Raw genomic sequence first — 23784 nt, 5'->3', positions numbered from 1 at the left:
TAATTATATCAAAGTTATAAGAAGAAAAAAGTAGAAAATAAGCAGTATGGAAATACAGATATTTTCATGAAACATCCAGACTATCATACTAGGCATACAAAATTTATCAGTGATAAAATCTTCAGACAGGAACTATCATCTAAAGCCATAAGCTTTAGAATATATCTTCCCCTGAAGAATCTGAATCCCCATGCATACTGCTGATGCTTCTAGTTTGGTTATCCATATTCATGGAAGGCAACTTCACTGACACCTTTGCTGCAGAAAGAGGTGAATTTAAATGCAGGACCGCATCCCTTCCTAAAATAAAAACAGAATAGAACACATTATTTGCAGTCCACTACATACATCGCTTAACTGTATTTCATTCATCTCCACACTGTGCCACTTTATGGAAATATAAAGACACAGAAACCCTCACTGTCCAAAACCAGCATATGGCAATATCTTTGAGGAACAGTTCACAGGGTGCTTTTATCCACCACAGTCCTCTTTATTAGACAATAAAGGGATGAATATCTGCGAATATATAACGTAAGTATTTACATACCAACATACCACACATGCGTGCACACACACACACATATATATATATATATTTATTTATCATCTCTAGTAAGCATAAAACCGCTTCCAGCATGCACTGATGTTTTCCATGGAAAATAAATGAGATATTGCAGACACTGGCAGTATTTCTAAATTCCATCCAAATGTGCATCTGTATTTGCCTTACATCCACAGAAAACATCAAGGCTCTGCACTGGAGATGCAGCTTTACAAGCCACGTTCTTCTTCCACCAAGTCTGAGGTGGCACCTCCACGTTCTCCGTTGTTGCAGTCTCAGCCTTCTGGCCCTACACAGTGTGGGACTCTCCTGGGGACAAGTCTATGCACAGSCCAGCTGCCTTGGTAATTAAAACTCTAGTTTCTCAATGGAAAATAAGAAAGTAGGTTCTCTTTTCCCTCTGTTAATTATCTACTATGTCACCATAGCAGTAACCTGCTTTCATCTGACTTGTAGCAAAGCACACTTCAAGTGACTAATTAAAACAACAACAAAAAAAAATCTGCTAAAATAAAATTTCATACAGTGTTTGTCATGCTAAGACAGCTGCCAACCGCCTGGGAAGTCAAAAATAAACGGGGCCAAAGACAGTAAATCCAGTTCATGGAGCAACGTGTGCCAGCTAAGCCCCTTGCATCTCGGGAAGGCAGAGCTCTGCAGAAGCAGCAAGAGCACAGGGACAATTTGTGTGTCCCTAGGGAAYCAGCACCCCACCCGCGTGTGACAACCACTCACACGTTCTGCAGGATTCAAGGGCTACAGTTTCCCTGGTCTATCCTCACTGTTGGTGCAGCCTTCGGCACTCCCCACCCAGACCCCCTCTACAAAGCCCAGSTGCCCAAGTTTGTGTTGGCAAATCTCACGCACCATCAGCACACACGAGAAGTCCTACATCTTCCGAACGCTGCTCAAAAGCACATTTATGGTAACATCCCAAAGATGTGCAAACAACATGTGTGCTTTGTTTTTCCAAAAGAACTCCCATAAGCTTAGTCTGTAACCACGTCTGCAGGATTAAAATAGGTTACTCAGAGTGGGAACAGAAGAACAACACATACGTTTATTTGGTTAGAAGTGAAGCTGACACACARTGAAGATATGAATGTGTAATGCCCACGGAAAGCCTGTAAATCACCCTCGACACCAAAGCAAACCATTGCATATTCACTGACACTATATGTAGCTTGATGCTATCGAAGCTTTACTTTGTTAATAATTTCCACAGTCCTGCCACACTCTATGATGTCATTGTTTCAACAGCTGTTTTCAGGTTTAAAAAAAGAAAAGGAGGAAAAAAAAATAAAAAAAGAATGTTCCCAAAGGTCTCTAGTAACTTCCCAAGTATTTGAATGTGGGGTGCTGAAAGACTATAGCATACCAGTCTACATTCCTAACGCTTACTCTAATATTAATTTCCCAGACAAACTACATTTCAATTTCTTGTTGGATATAAAATGCTAAAAGCAGAAAGAAATCAACAGAATAATTCCATCTACCTGTCTCAATAGAAAAGTTACCTGGCAATGGATTATCCAATTATCCTTAAAAATCCTTAGAAAATATCCAATGTAGAGACTTAGAAGAAAAAAGAAATCTGAAGTCTTCAACTTTGTTAGATGCACAAAGAAAACATAAAACCCAGATTTTCAGGATTTTAACTGTAAAAAATTTATGGATATCCTATTTCAGCTCCACAGCAGATTTTGCTTCATGACTGCAAGTTTCCAGGACAGGAGGCTCCTAGTCCTAGAACTCTACATGGGTCCAAAGACACAGCTATTAAGTTACTCTTACATCTGCTCTACCATTATCATCTTTTGCTTTTATCTAACCCTTGGCAGGTATATAGGGCATACATTTTATGGCACATTTATCTATACTTTCAGAGATGCCTATGTGAATACATGCACAAATAAAAGCACAGAGGTTTAAATGCTTGTATTCATGTTCACATATATGCTATAAAGCATGTCTATTTACTGTATTTACTGATCCCTGAATCTGACCTAGGCTGTTCATTATGATAGCATTTGTACAGTCTTTGCCCAGCTCCTCCTTCACCAATGTGATATTCCATTTTATTTCCCATACTAAGAGACTTTCCTCTTAAACTTCTCAGCTGCAAATACGCAATAATGCTTATAGTCTTTCACTACAGTAAAAGCAAAGTAGAAAACGCACCACATTCCATAAAGCAGGGCTGAGCAGGGAGATGGGTCGTCTTCASAGCTATTTTTTTCCTCTATAGAAGTTCTGGAAGTACTCAGAACAATTTTGCCATCATCTACTTAGCTGTATTTATAAAATTTCTCCTTGTTAAAATCCAATAAATGCAACTGGCGACCTCAGTCGACCTCCATTTCTCTCTCCAAATTCATAGTCACCGTCTAATAGAATATGTTCATATAAACTGTGAAAACTGACACCCTTAATAAGTGCATAAGGGTCCTTGACTGGTAGAAACTCAACAATGACTGAAAACATTTTGGCGACCTGCTGATGGAAAAGGTCAGATTTCAGATTAGGAATTTTTCCTGTGCTTGGCAATCTATAACAAATTCATGTACAGTACTAAATTTCCAGATCTTTGTTTAACAGCAACATAAAAATTAATGGTGTGTCAACCATCCGGTGACCTGTGAAAAGGGTTTTTCTCCGAGAGGTACCGTCACACAGAGAGTATGTTATATACAAGTGTACTGCGAATGTGTGCCAAATGGAAAAGGAATTAAACACACTGAAGGGAGGTTTGGTTACTAGCACCATATGGCAACAATAAGAACAAAGAAATATGTCTAAAACCTTTCTTTTTTATTTTTGTTCTATTTGGCAAAACAAAAAGACTAAACAAGTCTGATTTTTAAGCCAAATAGAAAACATGTGCTTTACTTCTTTAAGCCAGTGTTTGCATATTAAATATAACTTCTATTTTTAACCTATCAGGAGATAAACCAGAACTGTAACGTTGTTGGTGAAAAGAGCTATCTTTGTAGACATATGTGCCTCGATAAATAGGGAGGAGTTTGAAGGATCATGGGCCACATTATTGTTTCTGTACAAAACCATAATTACTATAATTACTGATGGATTATTTCCTAAAGTTTAAAAATAATCATCACCCTTAGCAACCCTCCCTCTACCCTCTCATAATCTAGCGTAAAAGATAAAGCAGCCAACTTCTACAGTAAGAATAAACCTCCAAACATCTGTAAAAAAAACTCCAATACAATACTCTTATTCCCTCAATAGCAAGGGTTGACATGCTTGGCTTGTTTCTTCCTCTGCCAGACTCCAGCTGCTTCATTTTTTTTATTACTAACTTCAAAGTTTCTCATGCTGTCCTGTCCCAACAAATAACTTGCCCCAGATGGCATTATCTCAAGTGCTCAGAGCACTGCGGATAGCACAGCACCTGCAGATCTATAACTCAGCATTGCATAAACCATCCAAGACAGTGCCTTTAAATTTTTTTTCTTTTGTCTATCGTTCTCCCATTTTGCCTTTTCTTGCTTAAAAAAAATTACAAGTTTTAAATATGAGATATAACAAGGACCTTTTGCACCTTTAACAGGGAGACAGAGTTGTAGAACTTCCTGCAATGATGGCTGTAGGTAGAAGAATATCTATGAGCCCCAAAGTGACCAAAGTACAATTAACAGAAACACTCTACCTGCTCTTCTTACCTGTAAGAGATGTGAGATGCATATTTGTGCCAACGTGCAGCTGATCTGTATCTCCATGGATATCTGCACGAAAAAAGTAAAAAAAGGTTAAAAACAAAAGGTTAAAAAAAAATTCTAATGTATTATTACACAGACAAATCATCAAGTAGAAAAACAAGCAGCACCATTGCCCTACAAATCAAAGCTACTCCAGACTCACTGGGCTAGCAAACGGTGATAAGAAACAGACGTATTTTGATGTAAGCAACTCTGAAGGCTAAACTAAAATGAGAAAATACACTGCAAATCAGTCATGTTGCTAATTATAAGAAACAGTATTTCCTGTTCAAATCCATGTCCAGCTATGGAGCCTGTGCACTGTGCATAATTAAATGCTCCTGGAGTTTAGTGCCTTATACAGTTGAAACTTGGTAAGCTAGCCTCATGGTCTTACRATGGTAAAGAATACAACATTCCCAGAAATGAAATGATCATAACAGTTTCTCTAATAACCCTATCATAGAATCATAGAATCCTTAAGGTTGGAAGGGACCTTTAGAGATCATCTAGTCCAATCCCCTGTACACGCAGTCACCCAGACCACAGGGCACAGGCYGCGTCCAAGCGGCTCGGGAAGATCTCCAGAGCAGGAGCCTCCAAAGCCTCTCTGGGCAGCCTGTGCCAAGGCTTGGGCACCCTCACTGTCAAGAAATTTTTCCTTAATTCCTGTGGAACTTTTGGTGCTTCAGTTTGTGGCTGTTTCCTCTAGTCCCATCAGTGGCCACCATTGAAAAGTGGAAAAGTTTTTCCTCTTCACTCCCTCCCTTGAGGTCTCTATACTGATTTGGACAAATTTACTCTCCCTTTCCCACTGTGTAAAAGCCCTGGTTAGCGCAGGGCCCCAGCTCCGGCACCAACCTCGGGCTTCCATGAGGACAGAAACATAAAGCACAGGAGAAAAAGGTGCTCTGCAAGCGCACGCAGCTCTAGCCTTGAAGTTCAAAACCAGGCCTGTCCATAACTTCACGACAAACAGAAAGGCCCAACCAAATCCAAATTTCTAGGGCCRAATTACATGAAAGGGATGGATTTGCAATTAAAATACATCAGGAGTTTTACAGAAATGGACTGATATCTGCAGGATTAGAGACAGAAGTGTCTGGATCTAAACGCATGGGCCTACTGCTTGAGCTGAAAAATAATTCCATTCTCAAAGGTTGCAGCCAACTCATAAACCCTCTAGAGCCACCAAAGGGACAGAAAGCTCTGTAGCATGAGCTAAATTAAAGCAGCTTTCACCTCAACTTTTCACGTGGCACAACCTATTTGCAGAAATTTYCCACACAAACACACAGCAAAGAAACACGCATTCACACGCAGCTTCCTTTTGTTGGTTTGTTTAAAGCTCAACACATATCTTACTTATAAATATTTTTAAAAAGAAAATAAATCCAGATCCCTAGTCAGTAGTGTGGGACATAGCCTAAGCAGCTAACAAATATTTCAAAGCAGGACACTTGAAAATGACTTTTCCTCCTCTCAAGGCCGAGTTCAAGGTTCAGTGGTTTTCCAAAACACATTATATTCCCACCAACAGCAACACTAAACAGAACAAACGCTAGAAATACATAAAATAAAGCAGATCAAGATTTTTCAAAATCCTAATGTAGTTTTAAGAGACCAGTAGGGAAAGGCAAACAGAAAGCAGCTCCAAAAACATCCAGGAACGAGATTGCTGAGTTTGCCAAATAAATATTTCCTTTCAGCGACTAAAATCTCCTCTGCCCCTTTAGATCTGGCGTATCTTGCTCTGTAGACTTTCTCATTGCCAAACAGTTCAACTCCCTGGCCACATTTCTTCCTGTTGTTTCCCAGAAAAATCTCTTCCAAAAGAAGTGCAATCATCCTTCCAAAGAACTGCAATAATTATTAAGAAGACATAGGAGAAGTCTCTTTGAATACTCCTTGCAGAAGCCTGGGATTTTCCAATGTGGATTTGCTTGTTGCTTGATTGCAACCATTTTCCCTGAGAGAAATTAGAGGAGGGGTCTGCAAGAAACCCTGAAGCAGGAGGTTTTATTGGAAATTAAAGGAAGTCAATGAGCAAAAAAGAGAAGGAGTTGGGCCCCAAAATCTCCAAAAAACACCAGGAAAATGTGCAACTTGGGGAGGGAGGTATGGGCGGACAAGGGAGAAACTAGCTGGCAACCATCTCCAAATGCACRAGAGAACCTAGGTAAACAGTTGGTGGAATCATGAAAATTTGACAGGTGATAATTAGGAATCTGCACATTTCATTGTGTATTTAATATTTCTTTTAATTTCTCCCTATTTACTCAGTAAAAATAAATACCTCCTACATGCTGATTCTCAGTTCCTGCAAAATCTAACCTGCAAGTTGGTAACAAGGCAATTTTAAAGTACGATTGCATTAAAAAATATGTGTGTGTGTGTGTATTATTCAGTTTTGTTAATCACACCTTCATGTCTAGGRATCCAAAGGACATTTAAATGTCAGCATCTGAAGCAAAATAATGAAACTCAAAAAGAAAATGGACTTACATGATCACCAGCAGGAATTCACACTCAGTTCTGGGATAATGAAATGATGCAGAACCATTTACCTCAACCCTACCAGTAGGGCTGGCTCCACTGAGACCTTGYATTTTTACATAATAATTGCAGTAACACCACCTCCAGTTTATTACATTTTACCACAGTGCTAGGCATTAGAGCACRCATATCCTCCATGTAGCAAGTGCAAATCAAAGCATCTTTTTAATTCTTGAGTTGCATGGCATGCTTCCATTTTAATCCAACACAAGTAATTTCCACAAGTAATTAAAGTTGAATAAACAAATTCAATAACATTTCACAATAAATTAGGCTTACAATAGGTTTGAAAGTGAAGATCTCACCAGTTTGGACTTAAAATGAAGATGGGTAGAAGCGAGGGAATTTCCTAAGTATGATGTTCTTTTATATGCTATTATAGTGGCCAGGAAATGCACTGGATTGATCTAGAGTCCTTTCCTTCAGAATTTCTGCTCAGATTTATGTGGCATATGCAGCAGAATTACCATAAGACAATGGCTATTATACAGTTTTTGATGCACTGCTGTCCACACTATTTCAGCAGAGGATAATTTGTGGCAAACAAACCTCTATTCAATAGCCACCTGTAGTGAAGTTTGCACCATACCTGCTCGCTAAGCAACATGTGCTGTCTGGTTCCACTGCTCCCCCAGCTGCAGGGCTATTAAAAAACTATATTCTGTCATGGGTGCAAGAGGACAACATGCAAAGAATCAGTGTAAGAAATTATAAGCTACTTAATATCCCCTAAAAGGCTGATGGAAGACCATGATGCAGCTGTATCTCAAACAGGCGAGAGATTTCCTGGGCTCCATTCCCTCCTGCTGTAACAGCAGTCCTGCTTCAGACAAAGGATTTGGGATGGACAAAGGATTTGGGAAGAGAAAACTTTCTCAACCGCACTGCCCAGAAGAATTTGCTCACTTCAAGTCATTGTTTGCATGCAATGAAGTTACTAAATATATTCCTATAATAAACATTTATGAAAGATATTCTCAGAATTCAAAGCTAATCAATTAACAGCTGTTCTTCTACATGACCACAAACAAATGGGCTAAAATTTCCGTTCCGAATACTTCAATCTCCACAAGCCTTCATGTATTTGTTGTGAARATTTTTACTTAATTCTTCCAAGCCCATGGGATTCCCCCACATAGAAACAATTTGCCWAGATGCCTATTACTGTATTACCATTACAAAAGTCTGCTATGTTAARATAACTATACTTTTAGCACAATTATGCAATTTTTAATTACACTTTTTAAAAGGAGTATTATGAATGTTTTCTCCGGGAAAACAAACCCAAGCTGAAGAAAAACAGTCAGCATTTTTCAATGTTGCTCTCTAATAAACACTAGGACATTTCTACCTAAATTTCTAGCACTTGAAAATAAGTCTCTTTTTAACAAGTTTGACAAGTCCTTTGTTAAACACCAGATGACAACCATTAAAGGCCTTACTATTTGTACACATAAATTGAAATTGAAGAAAAATATATTGAGAAAAAGCAATTCTGGGAAATGTGAGAAGGCAAATAATGTCTCTAGGAGGTTAGAAACAATATCATAGTAGTTAATATACGTATTAGTAGCATCCATTTAAAAAATGGAAAGCACAAAGTGTCCTTACAGGCAGATCTGGTAGAGACAGATAATTTGCAAATATTCAGATCCTCATCTGGCAAAGGCCCTCTAAGTCTTCACTCAGAAAGAGAGCCTAGTAAGGCTGATGTGTGATGACAAGCTAGGCCGTCTCTACAGTTTAACGTCTGGAACCACACAATTGGAAAGGTTAATCTATGTTTTATGTTGTGCTATTTAAAAGTTTGTTCAAATCTAAGATGTTTAAAACTTTGTGCAACAAGAGAGTAAGCATTCCGGCTTCAAAAAGATCAGATATCGGTCTGTTATGAGAGAAATAAAAGGGAATTCCATTGTAATACTCAGGTGAACTTGACAGTAAAAACCCAAGATAGTATCTAGATACTCATTACAACTGCAGAAACAGTCATTGCTTAAATAKTCTGCTCTTACTCTACATCTATGCTACCAATTGCACATTACTTCACCTTATCAATTATCTCTTATGGATGTTGTTACTTATTTTAATGTGACATGCACCGCTGGCTSCAAAAAGCAGGGAAAACCCCACAAACCTCCACTCTGAGGTGGACTCCTCACTGTGACCCTTGAGKGTTTCACTGCTGCCAGTGGCTCCTGAATAGCTACAGGAAAGCCAGCAAATATTGTCAGTAATGTGAGAGATGCTGCACGCAATCTTTGAGGAGAAGCTGTGTGCTCCCAGGCACACACTGGACCTCTGAATTTGGGATGTTGTCCCGGGCTTAAGGAAGGGCCAATCCATGAAAATAGCCCAGGAGATATCATGAGCACTGGACACCAAGTGTCCTAGACCAAATGCAAGCTAAAAACAGAGGCTTCTTGAAGGATTAAAATCTAAATTTGTTAAACTTGTATGTCAGGTGTGTCTATATGAAATCCTAATATTGAATAGACTCACTAAGTAATCTTATTGAGTAATAATCAARTATTAAAGTGTCACATGGGATTTAATGACTCACCAGTATTTTAGCTGAAGCAAATTTGCTCACATTACATACATGCACACACACATTTGAGAGATCTCCACAAGAATTGGATAAATCTTTTTTTTTTGCAGTTTCTACAAAGTAAAAAAAAAATCAGCAGAAATTTTACAAGCATTATCTGTTTTTCTTTCACTCTCTCCTCCCATGCATGGCATATAAATATATATATACACACACACAAAAAACTCATTCCATAATTCATTTAAAATTCAAAACATATTTACAAGTTTGGGAATATGCTTGTTCATGTCGTTTTTTTCTGTCACTGTGTCTCAATGCTTCTGCAGTGTACCCCGTAATACAGTTTTACTGTCCAAACTGCAGAGTGAATTATCCAATCCTTCCCAGCTCCATTAGGAGAGAAATACACAGATTAATGCGGGCTTGTTGTTCACTGCTCCATTTTTTCAGTTTGTTGTTTTGAAGTACAGTAGTAGGCCAAGTAGCTAGCAAAGTAGCCATAGCTACCTTTATTTCCAGGGAACAGGAAAGTTTCCTGGAAGCAGGAAGCTGGAAGGATATTCTAAATCTGATAGGAAAAGTGCTCATTAAGAATCATTTGCTTGTTTAATTTTCCTTTACTGAGCTTTAATGTACCGTAGCAAGTGAATGGAAAGTTAGCAAAAACAGCAGCACCGTGACTACCTGGTCCTTGTTTTCTACTCACTAACGACTCAGAAGAGCACGTAACTGCCTCTAGATGCAGAAAGTGGCTGGAAAATAAAACTATCCAATCACATAAACTAAAACAAGAGCTTTAAAGATTTCTTTTTCTGCTGAACACAGAATTCAACAAAAAAAAAAATGTATTCTGTTCACTGTACACACGACACCAATGGGAATAAGAGCCAGTTCAAGTTCTAAGTTACCATTACTCGGGTAATAGCTTCAAGCTGCAAGGCACAGCTGTATGGGCCCAGCCAGACAGGCTATCACAGCAATGCTTTGATAGCATGGGGCCCTTAAGTGTCAGGATATAGAAAAGGCAGCAGTTGTTGGCTGTGAAAACAGTCTGATACAAACCAGATGGGGACTTACTTGATGGGCAACACAAAGGAAAACAATTGGCTCATTCACCAAAGTCAGGCCACTGCCCCAGAGAATTAACAGAAGACAATAACAGTCAAGGCGAGCTGATGCAAACAAGAAACAGCCATGTGGTTATGGTTTAAGGAATTGTTGCTCCTCAGACTAAACATAAAGTTTTGATTTCTAATTCTTAGATTCATTAATTTCAGTCTCCTTTACAAGCCCCCTCTTCCTCCAAAGTCTTCTGTATAATTCATTTATGTAACGCCGGCCTTCACACACCTACTTAAGCAGAAAAAAGAAGAATTATACAGCAAAGAAGGGTGCATTAATCTAATGTTTCCTGAAGAACACCAAGATCACARACAACCTGGTAAACCATCAGACCAACGTTACAGACATAGGGCACCCGGTATGTTGTTAGAAACACTAACTCTGAAATATTTACATGAGTACAGCAATATGTTTACCGATATTTTTTCATTTTAAATGAGTAAAAGCAAGTAGTTCACATGCTAGGTTACTGGATGACAAATGCCTTCCAGTTCTGTGCAGAGATTTTCAGAGTTTTAGTTTTCTTATTTTAGAGTTGCTTTGTTTTTTTTTTTTTTTTTTTTTTTTTTTTTTTGGAAGCAAGTTCAGATTTATTATGTATATAGTCTTTTAGCTACAGCTAAAAGTCTATTAAAATAGCTATTATCAAACTGTTCAGGAAGAACAATCAAGAGTCGGCTATTTCTGCCATAACTCAAAAAATCCCCCAAACATTCATTTTTAGAAACACGCTTGCAGAAGATTATGGTCCAAAATCTTAATTGCTCTTGCTGTTTTATTACAGGAAATATAAAAGTGACATGTGCAAAGGTATTTTGATTACAAATTACTTACAGAGATTGCACAATAAGTCAGACCTCTAAGGGCCTTCTGCAATTTCACTCTCAGACTAAAAACATCTGAACTTGCCTTGCATGCACTTCAAGACATTGAGCCTGGTGAGCTGTGCCCTGCAGCGATCCATATGACTGCATGGACAGCACAGGCTGGAAGACTTGGGATATTCAGACTAGAGTGTCTACAAGGGTCACGTCATGCTGACATCCTGGAAGCGTTTTGGTCCTGGGATCAGCCAGTCCCAGCCCAACATAGCCTGCTCCCTGGGCTTCCCTGCTTCCAGAAGCTGCGTGATCATCCGTTCAGTGCTGCATGATGAAAACTCACCCTAAAAACATCACTTGGATCTATGCAGTGCAGACACGAGCAAGCAGACTTGCAAAAGAGCTGWGTTGACGTGCACCGAGAGCTGAGTTGGGTGCATTCCAAAGAAAACACCAAACAGGGTAGGTAGAAAACTAAGATTCTGCTTCAGTTTCCTGCCATAAGCACGGAGACAAAACGCTAAGGTGGTGGTTGTGYGGAGCGACCTGCCAGAGCTAAAACATCTCATCAGCAGAACTGTGAGGCTCGTTTCCAAAAGCACAGCCAAATTCTGAAACCCTCCAAAGAAGGGGTGGGTTGTCACATTGCAGGGAAGAAGAGTTTGCCTGCAGCACTGCTATTATTCATTTTGCATATCATGTATACCAAGGTCAGAACACACATTTTCTACACTGCCAAAATTTTGGCTTCAGTCTCCTCTCTAGAATATTTCTCAAATTTACAGTTTTTGGGGACAGAACAGCCTTTTATCAAGCCTTAGCCTTCAAGCCACTCACCATCTCCCCCTTATGTTTAAAAGCAGATGAGAGAGGAGCAAAAAGAWTTCTTCAAATCTCAGGTCTGACTGTTCAGGAAACTCCACTGGTTCTAGCTTTGCACCAATGGCTTTAGACAACTTCAGTCAAATGACTCATCCAGAAAGGGCTGTATCTAGATGGTCATGGGCAGGGCATAGACTGACCACCCAGTAAAGTGAGGATTCTCAACAGGAAGACATTCCTCCTCTGCTCCTCTTTTTTTCCAATCAGGAAGGAAGCTTCACCTTTGGAAACGAGCGTTCCCTGTGCAGTCCTGCCCTTTGCATGTCTCCAGGATATGTTCCAGTTACTGAAATTGGAATGTGCACTTTGAAGAAGTTAATCATGTATTTACACTGCAGCTCAAACTAGTAAATACTTCACATTCATAATTTTGATTTACGGACCAGGGCACAATGGCAGCTGTAAAGTAAATAAAACAATGTTCTCAGGATCCGTAATTATGATTTTAGGAATATAAAAACAAATTAAAAAAAAAAAACAGGAATCAAGCAACTGCCAGCAAATTCCAAGCATTTTACTACTTTTGAAGATACGATAGCCTGAGAAGGGACACAAAATGGAATTGCTTCAGTGTCTCTAGAAACAAATGCAAATCTACTCAAGTCTTGCAATATGTACAGTGCATAAGACACGGCYATACTATGCAACCTTGAGATTATTACTTTACTGTAATAACTTGGGTTAGGTTGGAGGTCAGCGGGTCAGCCCATATTAAGTCTACCCTGCTCTGGCTGTGTAATTTCAAGCCAAAACATAAATGTAATTTTAACAGACTCTGGGTGGTCTGTGAGATGCACATTTTTATTGTTTGCATATGTTTGATGATTGTTACTTTGTATTATAACTACAGATTATCTGACAGTAAAAAGGAAAAGGGGGAACAGAAAGTCAAAGTCATGCCATACACTAAGAAGTTACCTCCCGGTAGTCAAAGTAGTGAGAAAAAAATGCATTTTATGGAAATACTATTTTGTGTCATATCCAACACTCTCTATCAAAAAGCCGTTCTTGTTGCTCTAAAAGCAAAACACATTTCGGTTTAGAGAAGGAAAACAATTTCTAAATGATAATAGAGATGCACCTAGAAAACCTTGGTATAGATTTAGAACCTCAGTATTTTTTTTTCCTGACCGACAGCATTCATGATAGAAAACAGAACACAGTAGTTCACAGACAAAACGTAGCTCATCTCCATCATTTACTACTGTTCCTTGCAAACAGCCACCAAGAAGTTTATTTTAAGTATATTACTTAACAGAAGAGGATTTGTTGCACTTTACTTTCAAAATTTAGTTATATAGGAGAAAAAAAGCAGCTTTAACCAAGCTTTATCCTTGTACATGTTATTCAACACTGTTAAAAAAAAAGAAATCCCATATGCAAACTGAGAATTGAACAGGTCACACATTACAATTTAATCTTCAGTTATCAGTTCTTACTCTATTTTTAGGAAAGAATCTACTTTGGCAGACTGCATTTGCTCAAAAAGTGGCATGCAATCAAAGAGTAACATGACAATTATTTTATATGGTATCCCTAGTTTGGAAAACATCGTAGACAGCAATTAACCTATGTTCTTTTGTCTTGTTCAAAAATTTTCTGGGCACCCAATTAAGAAATGAGGAAAATGGGCACTGGAAAGATACACACATATTACATTATATGCAGTCTTTTTGGTCTAAATACTCTTAGTTTCAGTTTATTTAGAAGAAGTTTCTAGAAAAAAAGCCTGACCCCTGTTCAACACACAAAGTAGGAGGTCTGCTGACTTCTAAGGGATCTAGGAAAACAAGCAAATAAAATACTTAGATAACTACACCAATCATGAAAGGAAAATCAGCTGTAAATCAAGCCCTTTCACAGTTTAATAAACAGAAAGGTTTTTAAAAAAATGTTACCATTTGACTGCAGACACCAGTCTCCTAATTATCCATCTCTACCGGACTATTACACTTTATTAATAACTTCCCAGCTAAGCATCAGTTGTGCCAGCAGTGCAAAAAATTCAAGGTTTGAAAAAGGAAGGAAACCAGGTTAATAGCTGAGAATGCCAGCACCTGTAAAACCCTCACCCTGTTTACAAAAGGGATTTGGGTGCCACGATAGCCAGAATCTGCGGATTATTCATCACTTGCTTTAGACTCCATCCCCTCTTCCTGGTCATCTCTCTCCTACCAGCTATCCCATGTGCAGCAGCTGGGTCCTTTCAGTTTTTGGACAGGGCTTAGAAAGCTGAGAGCTTTTCGAGGGGAAATAAAGCAGAAGGGCTTCCAGCTGCCTCTGCTGAGGATGGTCACAACCTGCACGGACAGGGCAAGCAGAAGCAGCTCATGCCGTTGCTTTGCTCTCACAAATGCACAAGGCAACTMTAAAGGCAATTATAAAACAAGGCAATTATAAAGGGCAACATCTGCTTTCCGTGACAACCAGAAGATGAAAAATAAAACAAATCCAGAGTATTGTCAAGAAAGAAAGCTTATTATTCTTGCACATTTCTACATATTTCTATTATTCCTACACATCCTACAACTGTGCTATAAATGTTTCTTCAGGTTGAGAGGTATGTTTGTAATACTTCTCGTCTACATCTGTGGTCATACAGTATCTAAGCGATGGGCAACCAGCATCCAAAACCCTCAGGCTTCCTGTTCTGCTACTGATATCTTCTATAAAAGAAATAAAACTGGTATTTAAAACAAACAAAAACATAAGAGGCCTATTTAAACGATTGTTTATCCCATGAAGGATTATCAGCATCTTAAGAGCTCCTGCTGTGCAGAACCCAGAAGCAGGCCTAGCAGGGAGAGCTGGAATGGCTAATGCCAACCTCAGTTGATAGTGATGCAGCAGGCTGCAATCTAGAATGATGAGCAGAAGTGCATCTTGTGCAAGGTGCTGCCTTTGAAGGCTGTAATCTCTGGTACAGGCTGCAGAACAGACCTGGACACAACAACTACAAGCAAAGGCTGGGCTGAACAAGAGGAGGAKGACACATAGATCTTCCATGTGCCTCCCAAGAGATCTTGCTATAATGACATACTGAAATGCATCATTTATAACAAGTAGGAACCTCATTTTWAAATTTATTTGCTTTCGCTATTAAAGAACATGCACGTGGAAGAATAAGACCACAAAAATTGAATGCCCCTATACAACATATGGCAGTAGAAGATGACATCTAAAAGGAGTGAGGCTCAAGTACCTATATACATGTGAGCAGCAGGTTCAGAAGAACCTGCACCAATCATCTTCCACAACCTATTGCAACAGAGAGGTCACAGAACAGCTAAGGACACTTACTTTCTAGATGCACATAATTTCTTTCTTATTAAACCATGGGCACAGAGCTGTGGAACCACTAATTTGTGAGAAATTTCTCCCTCCAGAGGAAACCTAACTGGAAACAGCCCTCAGGCTGATTAAGTATGTGGGGAGTCTCTGTCCTTAAGTGGCTTGCCCAAGCCCATTAATTTTTTTCTTGTGTATGTGTGTCCCCCATTTACACACACAATGTATGCATGAAAGGGGAAAGCAGGTCAGCCTAGTCAGCCCGCTACCATCTGCTTTTATTCAGAGTTACTCAAGACCAGTGCCAGTGGGACCGCTGCCCATTTAGGGGGGTTGTTGTGTATGTTTATTTTTTGCTCTTTACAATGAAGTCAAGAGCAATTACTGTAAGTTTGTAAAAGTGCACACAAATCATAACGCACAATASAAAGCTGCTTTAGACAGATCTTAGCATGTTTAGCAATCCTACACACGCTGTAAGAAAGACTGTTTTGGCACAATGATTTAGGTAGATTGGTGAGGAATGTCCARGAGATCCTGGACTGTATTTGATCCTTGGTATCAAGAGCATATCCTACTTGCAATGCACAGCAACCTCAGCTGCTYCAATCTTTTTATTGCATCAAAAGTGTTACCTCCTTTCTTCTAAGGGTGACCATACCCTCATCCAGCATAGCAGGAGCTGATCATTACCTGGACTGTACCAGTGAAACCTGGACAGATATGAAGTACTACAAATTTGWTGATGTAGTGTAGAGCACCACCTGCACAAAAACCCAGGACCAAAAGGAGGGGTTCTCTGACTATGCTCCTATCTGACACAGAAAAAGCCTCGGGACAAAGTGAGAAGAAATGTCTCAGCGACACTTCAGCAGTAAGAGAACCAATTCTCAACTATATAATCTTCTTAAGAGTGGAAGAAAGTTGCTAAGAAAGTAAAAACCTGATGCATGTTCCTCAAAGAAGAGGACCTTGTAAAGGGTGGTGTGGAACAGTTCTCCAGAGGAGAAGGACTTCTTCCCGAGCAGTGACTATTGAAATCCTCTGATCATGAGGCAGTATGAGCCTGCTCTGTCCATGCTTTCTGCACGAACTGATTTTTTTTTATTACACATTTCTCCATTTGATCATTTGGATTTCAATTAAGACACATGCTTTCTAATATATGGTCTGTCATGTAATTGCTGTTGTCACACATGCAGAAAGCAAGAGAAAAATGTTTGAGAATCAGTGTTGCAAAGCACTTTCATCACGTAGAAGCCTATGGCTACTTGTGAAAAAAGAGAATTTCAGTGGGAAACCCAGCTTTGCATTTCCTAAATAGTCAGAATGTAAAATATATTAACTGAATTTATGTCAATGAGCAGTTTGATATCATGGGGAAAGAATTATTTTGGTGTCAAAAAAAAAAAAAGATCAGAAACAAGAGTTCTGAAAAAATAAAARAACTTATGTAAACCTCTACAGGACAAACATGTGCTTGTAAAATACTATGACTACATCTATTGATTTCATGACTTCTGCTTTCAAGATATTCCCTTAGAAATCAGTCATGCCCAAAGACCACTACAGGCTATACAAAATATAAGAATATTTCATAGCTTAGATTGTGATGGTGATCTGTCTACAGTGGGAAGTAGCTCTGGTTTGTTTCACTGCAATTTCCAGTGTGGAAATTTCACTGCAATTTCCAGAGTGGTTCAGACAACCTTTTGCAAAAGTCTAGAATGAAATTCAGTCCAAAAAAAGAAACAGCAGGATATTAAAGCAAAAGTAAACTTTCAGCAAAACAATTAAGAGTTGGACCAAAGCAATTGCAGTTCCAAGATGGGGGGGGAAGGGCAGGAGGGGAGACAGTATAGACCTTTAGCCTTATCCTAATTTTCTTCCTTCCCATTTGAAGCATCTGTTTGATATTTGCCTTATACCACAATATTTAGGGAAAGAAAAAAAAAATCTAAGAGCAATTTCTGGCTAAGGAAGAGACACTGTAAACAGCTGAATTTTCAGTATTTCAGTTTTCACCACAGTATAATGCCAATGTGAACAAAGAACAAGCTCTTTTTCAGTACAAAATGTGAACTCTGAAAGTTTTATTTTTATAAATATAGTTTGTTTTAAGGGCTTCTTGCTCCCTTATTCTTTTATTGCACAAACCATCTCCTCCCACAAGCAGTTGTGCAATCTCTGAGGCAGCAAAGCCAATCACTTAGTCTCCTACCATTACTTTCTCATGTACTTACAGCTGCCTGAAGATAATTCAGTAACCGAAGATAAAAAGGAATTACTATCATTAAGTCGTGCTCTCCAGGTCAAATTTTGAGAGTCTGCTGTAGAGAAATAATTAAATGAAGATACATCTATCCCTTGGTTCTGAGCTGCTTGTATTAAAGTTTAAAAATGCTCGGCAGTCAAGCATTGCCACCTGTTCTTTCATTTTAATTTAAGTATTTCGAATTATGCTAATGGAAACCTGAAAAATGCTTGCATTCTGGAAATACGTACATTCACTAACCACCACAATTATTATCATATTAAAGTTATGAAGAAATATGAAAAAATGGCAAAAAGATTAAAGGGTATTATAAAGCCAAAAACATTTCTGCGTGCATATTATATGCTACAAATATATATGTTTTCAAACCACTGTCTCCACTATGTCTGGAGAAAGCACACATTTCAATTAATAATACATTCAAGCTTTATTTTCAGTTGTAGCTTTCAGGAGACATTACCCTTTCAGGCATGATATTGTAACAGTCCTACTGAACTTCAACTTTCATTAGAGGACATCAATCAACTTTCTTTCAGTAAAAACACATGTTCGGTGTAGACCACAGAAAATTCTTAAAAAACAAATGAAAGCTCTATCACATATATATATATACACACACACACAAACACAGAGTCAAATATATATGTATATATATGAAAAATTCAAACAGGAGATGAATCTGCTCTTGTCATAAATTTATCAGTTAAATAAAACATCTTTTTCCTGTACAATTCTAAGTCCAAAGAACTATGTTTTTTTCTCTTGCCACCCTAAACTCTCACTTCATCTGGTTTAGTAAGCAGTGCCATTGACTATAAGCAGTACTATACAGCTATACTATTCAATAACTGTTGCTTAATCAATACATGCTTATTATGTTGCAAGTCTTCATTTTTTCTTTCCCGTGTTTCTGATTAATTTTTATCCTCATTTTTTTCACTGATTTAAGTTTGGTGTGGTGAAGCTTACGTGGATGAGAACTTCTGGTTAAGAATGACAGACCGTTGTTTCCATTTCCAAACACTTTTGATTTTTGTTGGWCCATTAATTATGCATACTATGAATGAGATTTAAATTATCCTGCTATATAAATCATCCTTTTTTTTTGTCCCACTCAAAGAGCAAAAACTGCTGCCATCTTGTGGTCAAACATTCCCATGTGACACACAGACACTGGGACTGCACCCAAATTCCTTGTATTACAGTAGTGATTTTCGGCGGAGTTGGGGGTGGTGGTGGTGAGGGAAGAAATTCTGGAAAATAATAGATTTGGGGGAAAAAAAAAGAAATAAAGAAGTTATTGTACTCCATYTCCAACCCTCTAACTTCCTACTCATTGATTCCGGCTGGAAGTGCTGTCTTGTTAAAGCTGAGAGCCAAAGCTGAGGTGCAAGAACATGAGCCACAGTGCTAAGAGAATCTGCTCCCCCACTTTGCTCCTTCCCTCTGGTGCTTAATAGGAATAGGAGGAGAAAAAAGATAAGGAAGATTCCCACAAGCACTATGGAAACTGCTCCTAAATTAGAACAGGTCAATCATTCTGGAAGGCAGTCCTGCCTCAATTTTACTTCTCCCTCTATTTAGAGGCCATACATAGTTTACTGGAAACTCAGTTTTCCTAGAATACCAAGGAAAACTGTGGTTCTCCCTGTTAGAGAAAAATTCATTCCAATACTTTATATCACCACCATCAAAAARTGGGGTCTAACTCTTAACAAAAAATAATAAATGAAGTCTTTACATACTAGCTTTAAAATAACTGTTGATAAGTGTTTCTGCAAYAAAACACAAACACGTTCATGCACAAACCTAAGGCTTTTCTACTGCACAGAAGCCAAGTTTTACATTATTCATCACTTTCTTCTTTGTCTGTAAACCACAGTTCCAAGTACCATGACCATAACATTGGCCCAGGGCTTTTCTTTCCGCTTACAAATAGTTGAAGCAAAATAGTTCCATCAGAATCATAATTCAATTAGAAGTCTTTAAAAATTAAATGGATAAGTTCAAAAAATTATAAAAAGGTCTTGAAGGAAAAATTTCTCTATACTTGGGTGGATAAATGATAATTGCATATGTTACAGACATGTAGGCATCTAGATTCCTGTTCCTAGCATTTAATATTAAAACTGCTACATATCTCATTTACCACCTGCATAAACTTGCTATCTGTTAACACAATTGAGTATGGCAATAATATGCACAGACCTTGTTATTCCAACTAATGTGAACCACAGTAAATACAGAACACTGATTCTTATCCAATATCATTTATACTTTTAAACATTGTTAAATAACCTCTAAAAATAGCATGGCTATGCATAGATACTGCACAGCACCCTTCAGAAAACAAAAATCAGTATCTGTAACACAGTAGCTGGAAGCCCATCTCCAGGCAAACCACTGCAACATTGCAAATGCTCTTTTCTTTTCACATTTGCACGACCTTAGCTTTGTATTAGCTTTCGGTTCTTCTCTACTACCCCTGCATTTTCTCATGTGTATGAACCACTGCCATTTACCAGTACATTATGAATATTTATTTGCTGAACAGCTTTCTCTAATGCAATTACAATTCAGTTAACTACATAATATGCATATTGTAAAGCTCTTGGCAAATAAAAATTTAAATAAATACTTAATTGCAAGGATTCTGATAACATATGTACAAACAGATACAGCACAAACTCTTTCAGTACTTCCCAGTGAGATCGTAACTCTGTACACAGATTTACAAATGCTGTTAATACCCATTAAAGTTTCAGGGAATAGGGTAGAAATAAAAACAGAATGCCAAAATTCACATTTTTATTGTGAATGAGTGTAAAACAACACTTCAAAGCAATGTGCTTAAACAAAAGAACTATGTTTACTTATGTCATTGGTTTACCTTCTTGTTGTATCTCTTCACACTTAGCTCTCACATGAATAACTCGGGGTCTCACAGGTTCAACTTCTGCAGCTCCTTCCTGAGTCATGTATTAAAAACATGTTAGAAACATGATTTTTGATTTAGAAACACAATAAAATTACATGGCAATTCCGGAAATATTCAAACAGATTCTAAAAGATTCATTAAAGCATATGCTTTTGTTCTACCTCCTTTCAACTTCAAAAGCATTCAGATCTGAATTACCCTATTGCAACTCTGCTTCCTCTAGACTAACAGCCTGRGAGCTCTAGGGATGAAAAAGTGCCATTCAGACCTAAGGCACAACAGACTCTCAATTCTTACTCAAACAATGCGGCAGGAAGAACTTAGAAGATTTTTCTTCCTTTTTCTCCATACCAATAGCCAGGATTTCCCCAATCCTCCTGGATTGGAAAGAACTGAAAGGGGAAAAAGCAGGACATAAATTGGAAACTGATGACATGTACATCATCTCTTTCCTTGATCATGTTTTTAAAACTATTTTTATGTCTTCAAGAAACTCTTTTCAGGACCTATACCTCCCACCATGGCTATCATAAAGCAGTTCCTTAGGATAAATAAATGCCCTGCATGTTAAAAAGGAAGACATCACATTTGACAAATACTTTTTTGCCTTAGGATATTTACTGTTTGGAACAGAAATTGTGACATGATGACATTCCAGTACAACACACACAGGAGCTATAAGATGTGTACCACCAGGTCATGGAAATCTGGAAGGCTTAAATAGTCTCAAATTTGATTTTTCTCAAATAACAGAACATTTATTCTGTTGGTTCTATAGATGAATATATGCTTTTTAGGGAAGCTTTTTAGAGAAGGAGGAACACTAGAAGGCTCATGAATTTCTGTACATCACACAACATTTGCAGCCTATGAAGCACTACTACATACTACATGACTTCCAAGAAAATTATATGCCTTAAAAAGCAATGGCACTCTTGAAGAAGTAACAGTACTTGTCCCTCCAAAAGCTAACACGGAGAAAAGAGAAAGTATATTTAGTTCTGCAAAAGAAAACCCTATCCAGTACAGGCTTCAAGTGACACAGACAGCCAGAAATACTGATGAGGACATTATAGGACGTGATTTTTTAAGCAGTGTAACACTACACCCAGAAGGCCTTTAATGGTGAGGGATTTTTATTGAGACAACTCCCAAAAAATACTTTGAATTCAACTGAGCTGCCAACAGGAGTTTAGAACAGGCAGATTCACAACCTACAATTACACGGACCTGGAAAATAAAAAATACCTAATTTGAAATACTAAAAATGAAAGCTAATGAGAATATCAAACTGACAGTCTCACTTAAAAATGTTGATTATGTAAAAGCATTYCTATATACATAAGAGCATTATGAAAATGTTTTGCAATTAACTGATTCTCTAAGAATTTAACACTGCATTTGGGATTTTGAATGATTTAGATTTACCGTCTTTGAAATGTTTAGTCACACAAATATGATTTTCAACATTTAGGACCTCTCCCACATGCAAAGAATATTTATTTAGAGCAAGAAGAGCTCCCCTGGCTGTTCTCTTGCTTCTTAGAGCTATGAGCATAGGGGTAAAGCGACAGCAAATATCACTTAATCCCTGTGCTGTTAAATAAGAACAGTGAGAACAGGTGAAACCAAAGATGCGTTTAGTTTTGCATCCTGTCCAACAGAGGGTAAAAGCACACAGAAATACCATAAAACTCCAATGCCAGAAATGGAGCAACAATGAAAGAATTTGTCATCCTGTATGACTTGAGGCATCCACCATGGGGCGAGTGGCCACACAGGTGTCACTCAGGACTAAAAAGCATTTTCCTGCCTTACAGAAAAGCCAATGCTCGTCCTCTCATTCTGATCCACACCAGTGACAAGGATGTGGCTGCTCCATCCTGCTGCCCACAACCTCTGGGAAGCGAGCAGCCTATCCAGACAGGTTACAGAAGCCATCCTAGCTTTGGTGTAACAAATCCCAGCATCCAAGAGTATTGTTCCCAAGTAAATCAGTGCAAAGTTTCACAGAATCCAAAGCTGCTTGTCATCTGAAGCATCTATGTATTTTCTCAGGCCTCTCATAAACACTGTTAAAAGCCTCATTTTATACCTGAATGGATTTGTTTTCTCACTATTATATAGCTGTTAGTTTTGCTGCAATCAAGATAAAACGAGAACTGARAACTAAGATGTGAAAAGACTAATATCCTTCTGAGTCAAGCTTTGCAATTATCTCATGGAGTTTTTTTTTTTTTTTTTTAATATTAAGGAGCCAAAGAGATAGCTCGCAGCTTGCTCATAAGTCTGGGATGAGACTCAGCTTTATTATTAGTGGTTCAGTAGGCAAACCATTTCTCGTCTGCACAGAAGCTCTATCTTAACACTGATGCAGCAAAGCAGAATCCTACCTCCTGCTTTTAGAAAAAGATTTAATCAGTTTTCTCAAAATCTGTTGGGAATGGTTCACCAGTGATTGTGTAGACCCTGGAGACCTATAATGAAAACACTAAGATCACAAATGCAAGAACTCATAACAAACTGTCCAAAGAAATAAGGGGGCACCTCAGCATCTTTAAAAAAAAAAATTGCACAGAATTTGCCCCATACAGGACAGAAGTTGCCTGTGGCTATCATGGGTCATGGTTAAAAAACCACCCCTTGAAAAGCAGTGATTTAGAGTCTTAACATCAGGAACACCCATGTACAGGAAGACATGACTGTTTGGGAGAAATCAAACAGAATTAGAGGGTCTGGGGTTTACTTGCTTTGTTCAGAGCAAGGAAGAGCTCTATATGCCAGCAGGAAAAATAAAAAAAAAAATAATAATTTAAAAAAAAGAAAAAGAGGAGACAAAAAACAAAACCCACATTAAGAACTCACATGCAAAAAAAGGTTTCTACAGATGAGATAATACACAGTTATATGCATATTTTTTCTCTCTATGAAAAATATCTAAGCTATGTTAGAGCACCTTACATTCCTTGCATAGGTGAGACTACATACCTGGTTCAGTTTAAACGTGGTAATTTATCATAATTTATCACTCTCCTGCATCCAAGCAAAAAAAAAAAAAAAAAAAAAA

At 38.2% G+C, this 23784-nt stretch overlaps 1 protein-coding gene across 1 annotated transcript in view; it reads right to left on the bottom strand.

Moving 5' to 3' along the window:
- Positions 1–1520: 1520 nt before the first annotated feature.
- The window catches only part of KIAA0586 (KIAA0586 ortholog), a 56597-nt gene continuing 34333 nt past the window's right edge, over positions 1521–23784 (bottom strand). Inside the window, exons 29-31 of the mRNA XM_026053756.1 lie at positions 20670–20748; positions 4249–4311; positions 1521–1571 (exon numbers count right to left, since the gene is read on the bottom strand). Of these exons, the coding sequence (XP_025909541.1) occupies positions 1555–1571; positions 4249–4311; positions 20670–20748 (159 nt within the window). The 3' untranslated portion in view covers positions 1521–1554. The remainder of the gene's footprint in view (positions 1572–4248; positions 4312–20669; positions 20749–23784) is intronic.

Source organism: Nothoprocta perdicaria, unplaced genomic scaffold (assembly GCF_003342845.1).
Source record: "Nothoprocta perdicaria isolate Ctin4 unplaced genomic scaffold, notPer1 scaffold_118, whole genome shotgun sequence".
NCBI classification, from domain to species: Eukaryota; Metazoa; Chordata; class Aves; order Tinamiformes; family Tinamidae; genus Nothoprocta; species Nothoprocta perdicaria.
The sequence above is the reverse complement of the archived record's forward strand: the minus strand, read 5'-3'. Positions and strand labels throughout refer to the sequence as shown.